Genomic DNA, 11,746 nt, shown 5'->3' with positions numbered 1-11,746 from the left:
GGGATTCTTTGGGATTTTAGCAATGAAGCCCTTTATCTAGTTCCCCAGTCAGATAAACTCATGGATAACATTTTTGTCTCTGTGTTAAGAGTTGCCTGTCGGTGACTGTTAGCGCCTCACAACCCTCAGCAAACTCCCCTCCCCATCCCCCGCAACCAGAGCCTGAGAGTCTTGGAGGAACCATAAACCTGCCTCTAAAACTCTCTCTGACCTGTGTGACCTGTGCCTTGATAGGTTGCTAGGGAGGTTACTAGGGGGCAGGACATTTACCCATCCTCTTGACACTGCAGGTCACACAATACTTGCTGTCTCCCTCAAGCAGCGGCAGAGAGCAACATCTATCTCTGCCTATCAATAACTGGACTCACTCATATCTCTGGACTTGTGGGATGCTGTGTGTGCCCAAAGGGAGTTGTGTGACATGTATATAGTGTTCTTAATAGTTAGTTATTTATTGTTGTTGTTGCATTATGTATAGCTTGTAACCTGTAAACATGTTCAGGGATTATATGCCATTTATACAGACCTTTATTACTGTTATTATGCTCTTGTGTTATCATATGTACAGTATATTCATTGCCTTTGACTTCCTTCAACAGAACTACTACCATTCCACTACTTTTCCCACTTTCCCCCCATGTTCATCTTCCTCGGTGTGTTTAAAGTTCCTGTGTGTTAACTCTTGGGCAGTTTCATTCCCTTCTAACCGGGGGCAGTGTCAGTGAGTCAAAAACCAGTAAAATACCTGGAGCCAGATTACTCTCTTTCACTCTGCATCCAGTAGTTAGAAGTAGTTTCGCGAGCCAATGCTAACTAGCATTACCGCAATGACTGGAGGTCTATGGTATCTACTAGCATGCTAGCAGTTACCATAGACTACCAGCAATTGCGCAGACACTAGTTAGCAACTTCCTTCAACTGCACGCAGAGACATAAAAATTGTGTCCACGAGTTCATCTGACTCTGGGGAAGTTGATAAAGGGCTAGTTAAATAAAGGTTAAATAAATACAAATCCTGAAGTATCTCTTTAAGGTTTCTGCAAGTTGGTTCAAGTGGTGAACAGCTTTTATAGAAAATGCAGATTGGGAAAAAGCTGTGGAGCTCTACAGTTTCCATTCGCTGCTCCCCTAGTATGGGACCCTATGAAATACAGATTTCATAAAATCATTCTGAAACAATATTCTTACATAAGCGGTAGAATTTGCAGTAAGACACAAATGAAACATACTGTATTTTTTACACATTTCTATTACATCAATAAATTATTTTCACAAAATGATAGGCAACAAATATGACTAATGTTAAAGTTATATACAGTACTTATACACAAAAATGTATATCTACTGATACTCTCTCTCTCTGCAAATGTGACCCAGTACAACAACATAATGTAACATTCCTTATTACATCAGTGGAGATTTCATTTTTTAATGTTTCTCCATGTTGTCCCTGATATGATATTGTGTCACGTGTCAGTGTGTTTTCAGACGGAAGACTTTGGAGAGAGGTGCCGTGGCGCTGGAGTAGATCAGATAGGACTCCTCTCCGGAAGTAAAGAATTCCCAGTCGCTGCATCCGATGGTGGGAAGCCGGTGAATGGGAACAAAGCCCTCGTATCCCTGCCACCTGCGCACATCCATATCACGTTCAAGTTCAAAGCACAAATCGTGATAATGATGAGTATATAACATATCACCATAATGTTTGTAAATTCACAATATATCACCCATCCAATTATAGCACCATGACCAATTCGAGTGGATTCATGTGAATACCTGTAGATAATGCTGTTCAGAGAGTGAGACTCTCCATCGAAGGAGTTTGCAACAACCAGGTAACTCTCCTCTCCTACTGTGAAGAACTCCCAGTCAACAGCACTGAAGGGGGAGACAGATAGAGCAATGAGAGAGGGAAGGAAGAGAGAGGAGAGGTGGGGAAAATGTGCACCTGTATAAAGGTGCATGTGTACCTGTATGTGACGATGTCCTGAAAACGCAGGAACAGCTGAGAGCTCATGTCCAGCTCGTAGATGGTCGAGTTGATGGCATAGCGACCGGGGCCGTTGCCATGGAGTTGGTGTCCGTTAGCAACCACCAGGAAGACCCTGCTGCCGATCTGGAACATCTCCCAGTCTGTGGCACAGAATGTCTGAGAGAGAGAGACAGAGAGAGAGAGACAGAGAGGAAGAAATGAAAGAAAGAGAGACCATAGAATAATGCCGACATTGGAATTCCCTCCCAATCAAAGCTGAGTCTTTTTGTGGTTTCAGTCTGCCTGTCAGTCAACTTCACCTCACATGTGGTTCCATTAAAATGTCTGATTCACTATCAGTTATCTGTCAAAGCTGGATCTAACATGCAAATTCTGCCCCGCTATACATGGTCTATTTTTGTCCTCTCTTAGTTCCGTGGTGTGGGTGGTTGTGCTGTTTTAGGATTTCTGCCAATCTACCCCCCTCGCTCCCTTCCCCCTTGCCAACCCCCTCTTCCTTACTCTGTCTCTTCCTTCTACTTCACCTTCATCTCTCTCTCTCTCACCTTAATAGTCTGAAACAAGCGGAAACTTCCATCCACCCAGACATAGATGACCGAGTCAACGTGAGTGGTCTGTCCGTCGAACGCGTTCGCCACAGCCAGGAAGTGGTAGGGTCCGACCGTGAAGGCCTCCCAGTCGTAAGCCCCAGAGGTCCGCAGGGCCTGGTGTGGTTCAAACAGCTGCGTACCACGGTCCCACTTGTAGACCACACTGTCTATGGTGTGGTTGGTATTACCTAGAGGATGGGAGGGGGTAGGGAGAGGACAAGATAATTGCAACTGAGTTACTAGTATTGCAACTCATCACAGGAGGCTGCTAAGGGGAGGACGGCTCACAATAATGTCTGGAATGGAGTAAATGAAATGTGGTGACCATGTGTTTGATGAGTTCTGTACCATTCCATTATTCCATTGCAGCCATTATTATGAACCCGTCCTCCCCAATTAAGGTGCCATCAACCTGCTGTGCAGCTCATGTACCGTAACTGAGTAGAATATACTTTTCCACAAGGTCTTTTCAGCTTTACAAAGATTTGGCTGCAGCCAGTCCTTAACTGGTTCATGATTGGCTGTAGCCAGTTCCTACCTTGTCTGTGGTTGGCCACGGCGAGGTAGGTGTGTCCTTGGATGCGGAAGGCCTCCCAGTCCCGTGCACAGTGTGTCTGGAGCGCCTGGTAATGAACAAACCTCTGTGTCTTTTTATTCCACCTGTAGATCACTGACAGTTCATCTTTCTCCACTGTCTCCTCCTTCCCTGTGCTCTCCCTGGAGTTAGACACCACCAGGAATATCTACAACAAGTTAAATCAACAAATTAACAAATACAATTGTATTTCAAGTGTATTTAAACATCTCTAAGATGTCTTCCTGTACCTTCTTCCCCATAGTAAAGTGTCTCCAGGAGAGAGCTCCATGTGTGCTGATCTTCTGGTAAAGGTGAAAGCCTCCGTCTCTCCAGAGGTAGATTGCAGAGCCCAGGGAGGGGGAGCGGTGGGCCATTGCTGCCATCAAACCCAGCCCGTGTACACTGAACACCTAGACATCACAGACAGATGGACAGACAGAGCGATTAGGAGAGAGAGACACATTGAAAACCAGTTGAATCTAGAACTACGTCTTAATTTAAACAAATATAATAAACTCAGCAAAAAAAGAAACACCCCTTTTTCAGGACCCTGTCTTTCAAAGATAATTCGTAGAAATCCAAATAACTTCACAGATATTCATTGTAAAGGGTTGAAACACTGTTTCCCATGCTTGTTCAATGAACCATAAACAATTAATGAACATGCACCTGTGGAACGGTCGTTAAGACACTAACAGCTTACAGACGGTAGGCAATTAAGGTCACAGTTAGGAAAACGTAGGACACTAGAGAGGCCTTTCTACTGACTCTGAAAAACACTAAAAGAAAGATGCCCAGGGCCCCTGCTCATCTGCGTGAATGTGCCTTGGGCATGCTGCAAGGAGGCATGAGGACTGCAGATGTGGCCAGGACAATAAATTGCAATGTCCGTACTGTGAGACGCCTAAGACTGCGCTACAGGGTGACTGGACGGACAACTGATCGTCCTCGCAGTGGCAGACCACGTGTAACAACACCTGCACAGGATCGGTACTTCCGAACATCACACCCGCGGGACAGGTACAGGATGGCAACAACAGCTGCACAAGTTACACCAGGAACGCACAATCCCTCCATCAGTGCTCAGACTGTCCACAATAGGCTGAGAGAGGCTGGACTGAGGGCTTGTAGGTCTGTTGTAAGGCAGGACCTCACCGGACATCACCAGCAACAACGTCACCTATGGGCACAAACCCACCATCGCTGGACCAGGCAGGACTGGCAAAAAGTGCTCTTCACTGACGAGTTGCAGTTTTGTCTCACCAGGGGTGATGGTCGGATTCACGTTTATCGTCGAAGGAATGAGCGTTACACCGAGGCCTGTACTCTGGAGCGGGATCAATTTGGAGGTGGAGGGTCCGTAATGTTCTGGGGCGGTGTGTCACAGCATCATCGGACTGAGCTTGTTGTCATTGCAGACAATCTCAACGCTGTGCGTTACAGGGAAGATATCCTCCTCCCTCATGTGGTACCCTTCCTGCAGGCTCATCCTGACATGACCCTCCAGCATGACAATGGCACCAGCCATAGTGCTCGTTCTGTGCATGATTTCCTGCAAGACAGGAATGTCAGTGTTCTGCCATGGCCAGCGAAGAGCCCGGATCTCAATCCCATTGAGCACGTCTGGGACCTGTTGGATCGGAGGGTGAGGGCTAGGGCCGTTCCCCCCAGAAATGTCCGGGAACTTGCAGGTGCCTTGGTGGAAGAGTGGGGTAACATCTCACAGCAAGAACTGGCAAATCTGGCACAGTCCATGAGGAGGAGATGCACTGCAGTACTTAATGCAGCTGGTGGCCACACCAGATACTGACTGTTACTTTTTGACCCCCCCCTTTGTTCAGGGACACATTATTCCATTTCTGTTAGTCACATGTCTGTGGAACTTGTTCAGTTTATGTCTCAGTTGTTGAATCTTGTTATGTTCATACAAATATTTACACGTGTTAAGTTATAGGAAAATAAACGCAGTTGACAGTGAGAGGATATTTCTTTTTTTGCTGAGTTTATATTCATATTAAGAAAATATATTTAAACTATATGACCAAAAGTATGTGGACACCTGCTCGTCGAACATCTCATTCCAAAATCATGGGCATTAATACGGAGTTGGTCCCCCCTTTGCTGCTATAACAGCCTCCACTTTTCTGGGAAGGCTTTCCCCTAGATGTTGGAACATTGCTTGCTTCCAATCAGCCACAAGAGCATTAGTGAGGTTGTGCACAGATGTTGGGCGATTAGGCCTGGCTCGCAGTCGGCATTCCAATTCATCCCAAAGGTGTTGAATGTGGTTGAGGTCAGGGCTCTGTCTAGGCCATTCAAGTTCTTCCACACAGATCTTGACAAACCATTTCTGTATGGACCTCGCTTTGTGCACGGGGGGCATTGTCATGCTGAAACAGGAAAGGGCCTTCCCCAAACTTTTGCCACAAAGTTGGAAGCACAGAATCATCTAGATGTCATTGTATGCTGTAGCGTTAAGATTTCCCTTCACTGGAACTAAGGGGCCTAGCCCGAACCATGAAAATCAGCCCCAGTCCATTATTCCTCCTCCACCAAACTTCACAGTTGGCACTATGCGTTGAAGCAGGTAGCGTTCTCCTGGCATCCGCCAAACCCAGATTCATCTGTTGGACTGCCAGATGGTGAAGCGTGATTCATCATGCCAGAGAACGCATTTCCACTGCTCCAGAGTCCAATGGCGTCGACCTTTACACCACTCCAGCTGACGGTTGGTATTGCACATGGTGATCTTAGGCTTGTGTGCGGCTGCTCGGCCATGGAAACCCATTTCATGAAGCTCCAGACAAACAGTTCTTGTGCTGACGTTGTTTCCAGAGGCAGTTTGAACACACACAATTTTTTACGCACCCCGTGATTCAGCACTCGGCGGTCCCGTTTTGTGAGCTTGTGGTTTTGTGAGCTTGCGGCTGAGCTGTTGTTGCTCCTAGAAGTTTCCACTTCACAATAACAGAACTTACAGTTGACCAGGGCAGCTCTAGCAGGGCAGATATTTTAAGAACTGACTTGTTGGAAAGGTGGCATCCTATGATGGTGCCATGTTGAAAGTCACTGAGCTCTTCAGTAAGGCCATTCTACTGCCAATGTTTGTTGATGGAGATTGCATGGCTGTGTGCTCGATTTTATACACCTGTCAGCCATGGGTGTGGCTGAAATAGCCAAATCCACTAACTTGAAGGGATGTCCACATATATAGTATATAGTGTATGTTTTACCTCCATATCATACGTCTCTGAACTGGTGGAGAGGACCTGCTGCTCCAAGACATAGTCTAGTCTCTGGGACTCTGTAGAAGAGATGGAGAGGTCAGAGAGAGAGAGAGAGGTCAGAGAGAGAGAGAGAGGTCAGAGAGAGAGAGAGAGAGAGAGAGAGAGAGAGAGAGAGAGAGAGAGTGTGTGCGCGTGTGTGTGTGGAGGACCCACCTTGCAGCATGGGGACCCAGAGTGTACCATCACAGAGGTAGAGAGCTCTCCTGACGGGGTTGAACCACAGCTGTCCTCTTACTGAACTGGAACAGGTCTTCTCCAGCCCCACAGACACCCGCACCTCTGACTCTGGGGGGTAGAGGGGGATGGAGGGGGGTGGAGGGAGGTAGAGGGGGGTGGAGGGGGAGGGAGGGAGGTAGAGGGGGAGGGAGGGAGGTAGAGGGGGAGGGAGGGAGGTAGAGTGTGGGAGAGGTGTAGAGGGGGAGAGAGGGGGGGGGGATGGAGGGGGAAGGAGGGAGGTAGAGGGGGAGGGAGGGAAGTAGAGGGGGAGGGAGGGAGGTAGAGTGTGGGAGGGGGTAGAGGGGGAAAGAGGGGGGTAGAGGGGGAGGGAGGGGGGTGGAGGGGGAGGGAGGGGGTAGAGGGGGATGGAGGGGGGTGGAGGGGGAGAGAGGGGGGTAGAGGAGGATGGAGGGGGGTGGAGGGGGAGAGAGGGGGGTAGAGGGGGATGGAGGGGGGTGGAGGGGTAGAGAGGGGGGTAGAGGGGGAGGGAGGGAGGTAGAGTGTGGGAGGGGGAGGGAGGGGGAAAGAGGGGGGTAGAGGGGAGGGAGGTAGAGTGTGGGAGGGGGAGGGAGGTAGAGGGGAGGGAGGGAGGTAGAGTGTGGGAGGGGGTTAGATGGGGAAGGGGGAAGGGGGGGCAGTAGAGGATAGACGTACAGGGTGAGGCAGGACAGGGGAGAGAGAAAAAAGAGTCAGAGAAAAGAGTCATATTTGTGAGAGAGATCAGGGGACAGTGAAAATAGGAGAGAGACAGTATACCATATGAAGGCAGCGTGAGGTCACTCCTAGTCTCTTTCTGTGGTAGGTCTAGCAGTACCGCGGGCACAGCCAGCTCTGCCAGCCCGGGGTTGGAGGACGGGCAGACACGAGGGGTGGCATCAGAGCCTAGCACCAGGACCAGCTGTCTGATCAGACCCTGGGAGGGAGGGAGGGACAGGGGGAGGGAGGGACAGGGGGAGGGAGGGAGGGACGGAGAGGAAAGAAGTAGAGAGAAGCAAGTTATATGGAGAGTGTTGGCATAACCCATTGTGTCACTCTTATCAAGCCATCATGTAGCCATTACTACTAGTGTAAATCTAGTGTACAAAGGTTCTAGAGAGAGAGGGTTGTAGTGTGTGTTGGTTCTTACTGAGAAAAGGCCATTCCATCTCCCTCGGCTGCCGATGTGGAATCTGGAACCCTGAACACTGAGGTCAGAGGGCAACGACTTGGAGTGAACCCTGCTGAACACATATGATGACATCATCATTACAGAAATGTAATACAGACAGACGGACAAACAGACAGAGAAAAGGGATACACAGAAAGAGAGAGCGAAAGAAGGAGCCAGAGAAAGCAACTCACAGTTCCAGGTGTGTGTTGCAGTCCACAGTGAGAGTAGCGTAGTGTCCGCTAAATGCTAAAACCAACGTGTGCCAGCGATCATCAGCCAATTGGATGCCTCGGAAAACCCAGCGGGCCATGACCCCCCCGCTGCGACCTCTGAACAGGAAGTGGAGTCCGTCTCTGGAGAACCGCAGGCCAATCAGAAGCTGTCCCTGACTGTTGCTGTTCTCTCCATCGCCACTCCCCTTCCTCTTCTCTCCGTCCATTAGTCTTTCTCCCCCTCCATCTGTCTCTCCATCCCGCTCTTCATCACTCTCAGTTCCTCCCTGTGTCTCCCCCTTCCTCTTTCCAATCCTTGCATCCTCTTCTTCCTTTTCCTCCACCACAGAAAATATGTACTCGTTTTTCTGAAAGACAGGATGAGACAGATCATCACACAGTGGGAAGAGACACAAAAAAAAATACACTTAACCTTCCCCACGTCATCGATGATGTCACTTCCTGCTGTAATGCTGCCACAGGTGTTTCTAACCCCTGGCCCTTACCTTAGGGGCGACGAGGCTGACCTTCACGGTGGTGACGATGGAGAACTCTCTGGGGAAGAGGTGACAGTTGACGAGGTGCTGGGAGGACGGGAAGTCCAGGGAAGGGTGAGGACGGGACAGACGGACACCCTTCACACCCCCAGACTGGATCAGATGCACCCCCCCTCCTGTTACCCCCCTTGCCCCCTCCCCTGCCCTGGAGAGAACACGGGACAGAAGGTCCAGGGGGAGCAGGTCTACGGGGAGAGAGAAAGAGTAAGAAAGTGAGAGAGAGGGGGAGAGAAAGAGTAAGAAAGTGTGAGAGAGGGGGAGAGAAAGAGTAAGAAAGTGTGAGAGAGGGGGAGAGAAAGAGTAAGAAAGTGTGAGAGAGGGGGAGAGAAAGAGTAAGAAAGTGTGAGAGAGGGGGAGAGAAAGAGACAGAGAGAGATAGAGAAAGCAAGAAAAAAGAGAGGGGGAGAGAGAGAGAAAGAGAGGGGGAAGAGAGAGTGAGAGAAAGGGGGAGAGAGAGATAGTTAGCATTTCCTTAATAGTGGGAAACTGCTTTAGGTGGTGAGAGCAGCAAGATGAGGTGTTGTAGTTTCTTGTGTATTCATGATATCAGGTAAGGTTAGTCAGAGTTTACGGGATGGCTGGGAAATGTCTGGTAGGTTTTTGGCATGATCTGTGCATACGCGTAGAAGAGTTATCTGTGCATGAGTGATTTGCATCAAAGTTTTGGCAAATCAAGTTAAACACGCCAAACACTCACGCACACGGCTGATATCTCTCTTACACACACACACACACACACACACACACACACACACACACACACACACACACACACACACACACACACACAGTGGTGGAAAAAGTACTCAATTGTCATACTTGAGTAAAAGTATAGATACATTCATAGAAAGTTACTTGAGTAAAAGTAAGTCATCCAGTAAAATAATACTTGAGTAAAGGTCTAAAAGTATTTGGTTGTAAATGTAATTGCTAAAATATACTTAAGTATCAATTTTCCTATATTAAGCAAAGCAGACACCACCATTTTGTTGTTTTTAAAATGTATGGATAAACAGGGGCACGCTCCAACACAGACATCATTTACAAAATATACATTTGTGTTTAGTGAGTCTGCCAGATCAGAGGCAGTAGGGATGACCACGTGTTCTCTTGATAAGTGTGTGAATTGAACCATTTTCCTGTCCTGCTAAGCATTCAAAACGTAACAAGTCCTTTTGGGTGTCAAGGAAAATAAATGTAAGGAGTTACTATTTGAACTAGCCATCCCTACTGCATGCAAACAAGAGAAAGAAAAAGCGGTGTGTTTAATGCCACTCCACAGTATAATCTGAGAGAGCCGCTATCTGACAGGAAGTACAATGTTATGTGTCACAATCAAATGTGTCCCCGGATAGGTTACAACACCCACACACACGCAGATATTATCATAGCGCATTTAATAGAATAGAACGTACCTCTGCATGGTCTCCGTGTCTCTGCAGCTGCGTTGATGACCCTTAACCCGAGAAACAGCAGCAGAGGCAACAGCAGCATCGGCGATGACATCCCAGCTTGCTCCAGCCAATCACAAACACTGTGACTGATCCGAACGCCAATTGACGCTCATCTACAACACGCGTGTGTGAGTATGTGTGGTGTAGTGTGTACATTTGTGTGTGAGGTTGTGTCTAGAGATGGTCCTTAGAGAGTGTCCGTAGAAAGCATCATCTTCCAACAGAGAGAGTCCAGATGACAAAGTGAAGCCTGGATCTAAACTCCTCTACAACATCTGACTTCAGCCAAGGCAGACAGGCAGGCTCCTAATGAGTTAGTTCTGTCTGGTCCAGCCCCTTCTCTTATATACCAGGCCCATGCAAATCACTAACCAGCCTGTCAATCATTTCACAGAGTAGAACAGAAGCCGACTGTATCTCTCACATACTCTTCTGTCTGTCTGTCTGTGTGTGTGTGTGTGTGTGTGTGTGTGTGTGTGTGTGTGTGTGTGTGTGTGTGTGTGTGTGTGTGTGTGAGAGAGAGAGAGAGAGAGAGAGAGAGAGAGAGAGAGAGAGAGAGAGAGAGAGAGAGAGAGAGAGAGAGAGAGAGAGAGAGAGAGAGAGAGAGAGAGAGAGAGAGAGAGAGAGCAAGATGTATACCTAAGGTGGAGTTGTATGGGCCATAGATACAGGGATAAAGAGCTGTACTACAAAATAGCCTTACATTAGATAAACACCATATAGCCCAAGTATTACTTTTTTAAAGTAATTTTGAAAACATGCATACCACCGGTGACCTCTGCTCCACCAATAGAGTGCTTGATACCGGCTAAGCTATTACCATATTAACCAAGATCCCCGTTATTAGGACCTTTATTATTGTAGTAGCTGAAGAGTGGATGACTATGTACGTGAGTTTGTTTATGTAAGACAGCTGATCTCATAAAGGATTTTCTAATATTACATTCTGAGAAAATGTAATAAAAATTGTAGAGGGGAATTAGGTACAACTCTCAGGTGCGGACCCGGGAGGTTGGACCAAAGTGTCTGTGTACATGTGTATTTCAGCCATACCCAGGCTTCAAATAGCTATTCCGATACAGATCAAGGAGATAAAGGAGGGGTGTTCACTCTTTGTTATACACCTTTTACTGCTCTGTTTTTCCTTGTCTTCAAGAGCAGGTTTGTGCGCTTTAGCGGATCAGTGGGCAGGAGGAAGACGTCCTTTAGACTAGTTTAGTGTTTCTCCTAGCCAGTTATTTTAAAGGCAACAGGATCTGACAGGATCATGATGATCATTTTCTTCCTTCTTGTATCTCTCTATCCCATCAGGCTATCAATCGACTGTGCTTAATCTGACTGGATCAGCCAATCACACAGAGCGATTTAACATCCTGACAGATGGCTGACCGCAGGCACGGATGTAATAAAAACAGAGATTTTCTCCTCCGTCCTCTCCTTTTGAAAAAGGTCAAAGATTATCGAGAAGAAACAAAATGCAGTTGTATTCAAATATACTTCTTCTCCGCTAGGATGACGTTTACAGAGGAATCCCAAAATACGAGTCCAAAGTGGTCAAAATGAATTTGAATGTATAGTTTAAATGTGTGCATACAGGTCCTCCTCTGAGAACACAGCAGCTTATTAAAAGGAGTGTAGTGGATTTCAGCAGAGACCCCAAGGATGTACTTGATCTTCTTCCATGGTAAGACTTCTCCATTCGCCTAATAA

General features: G+C 47.5%; 1 protein-coding gene across 1 annotated transcript; it reads right to left on the bottom strand.

Annotated features, from left to right (window-relative positions):
* Nucleotides 1-551: 551 nt before the first annotated feature.
* Nucleotides 552-10,331, bottom strand: LOC106574572 (thrombospondin-type laminin G domain and EAR repeat-containing protein). The gene is made up of 13 exons (XM_014150554.3): nucleotides 9,998-10,331; nucleotides 8,532-8,767; nucleotides 8,005-8,393; nucleotides 7,790-7,880; nucleotides 7,420-7,576; nucleotides 6,601-6,732; nucleotides 6,394-6,464; nucleotides 3,409-3,570; nucleotides 3,122-3,326; nucleotides 2,539-2,771; nucleotides 1,971-2,149; nucleotides 1,777-1,878; nucleotides 552-1,627 (listed from the first exon to the last, which is right to left on the bottom strand). Exons 1-13 carry the CDS (start codon nucleotides 10,086-10,088, stop codon nucleotides 1,474-1,476), a joined length of 2,202 nt encoding a protein of 733 aa, XP_014006029.1. The 5' UTR covers nucleotides 10,089-10,331; the 3' UTR covers nucleotides 552-1,473.
* Between the last annotated feature and the right edge of the window lie 1,415 nt (nucleotides 10,332-11,746).

Source organism: Salmo salar, chromosome 16 (assembly GCF_965601325.2).
Source record: "Salmo salar chromosome 16, fSalSal1, whole genome shotgun sequence".
In the NCBI taxonomy this organism is placed as follows: Eukaryota; Metazoa; Chordata; class Actinopteri; order Salmoniformes; family Salmonidae; genus Salmo; species Salmo salar.
Note: the sequence above shows the minus strand (reverse complement) of the source record. Positions and strands in the feature narration are given on the sequence as shown.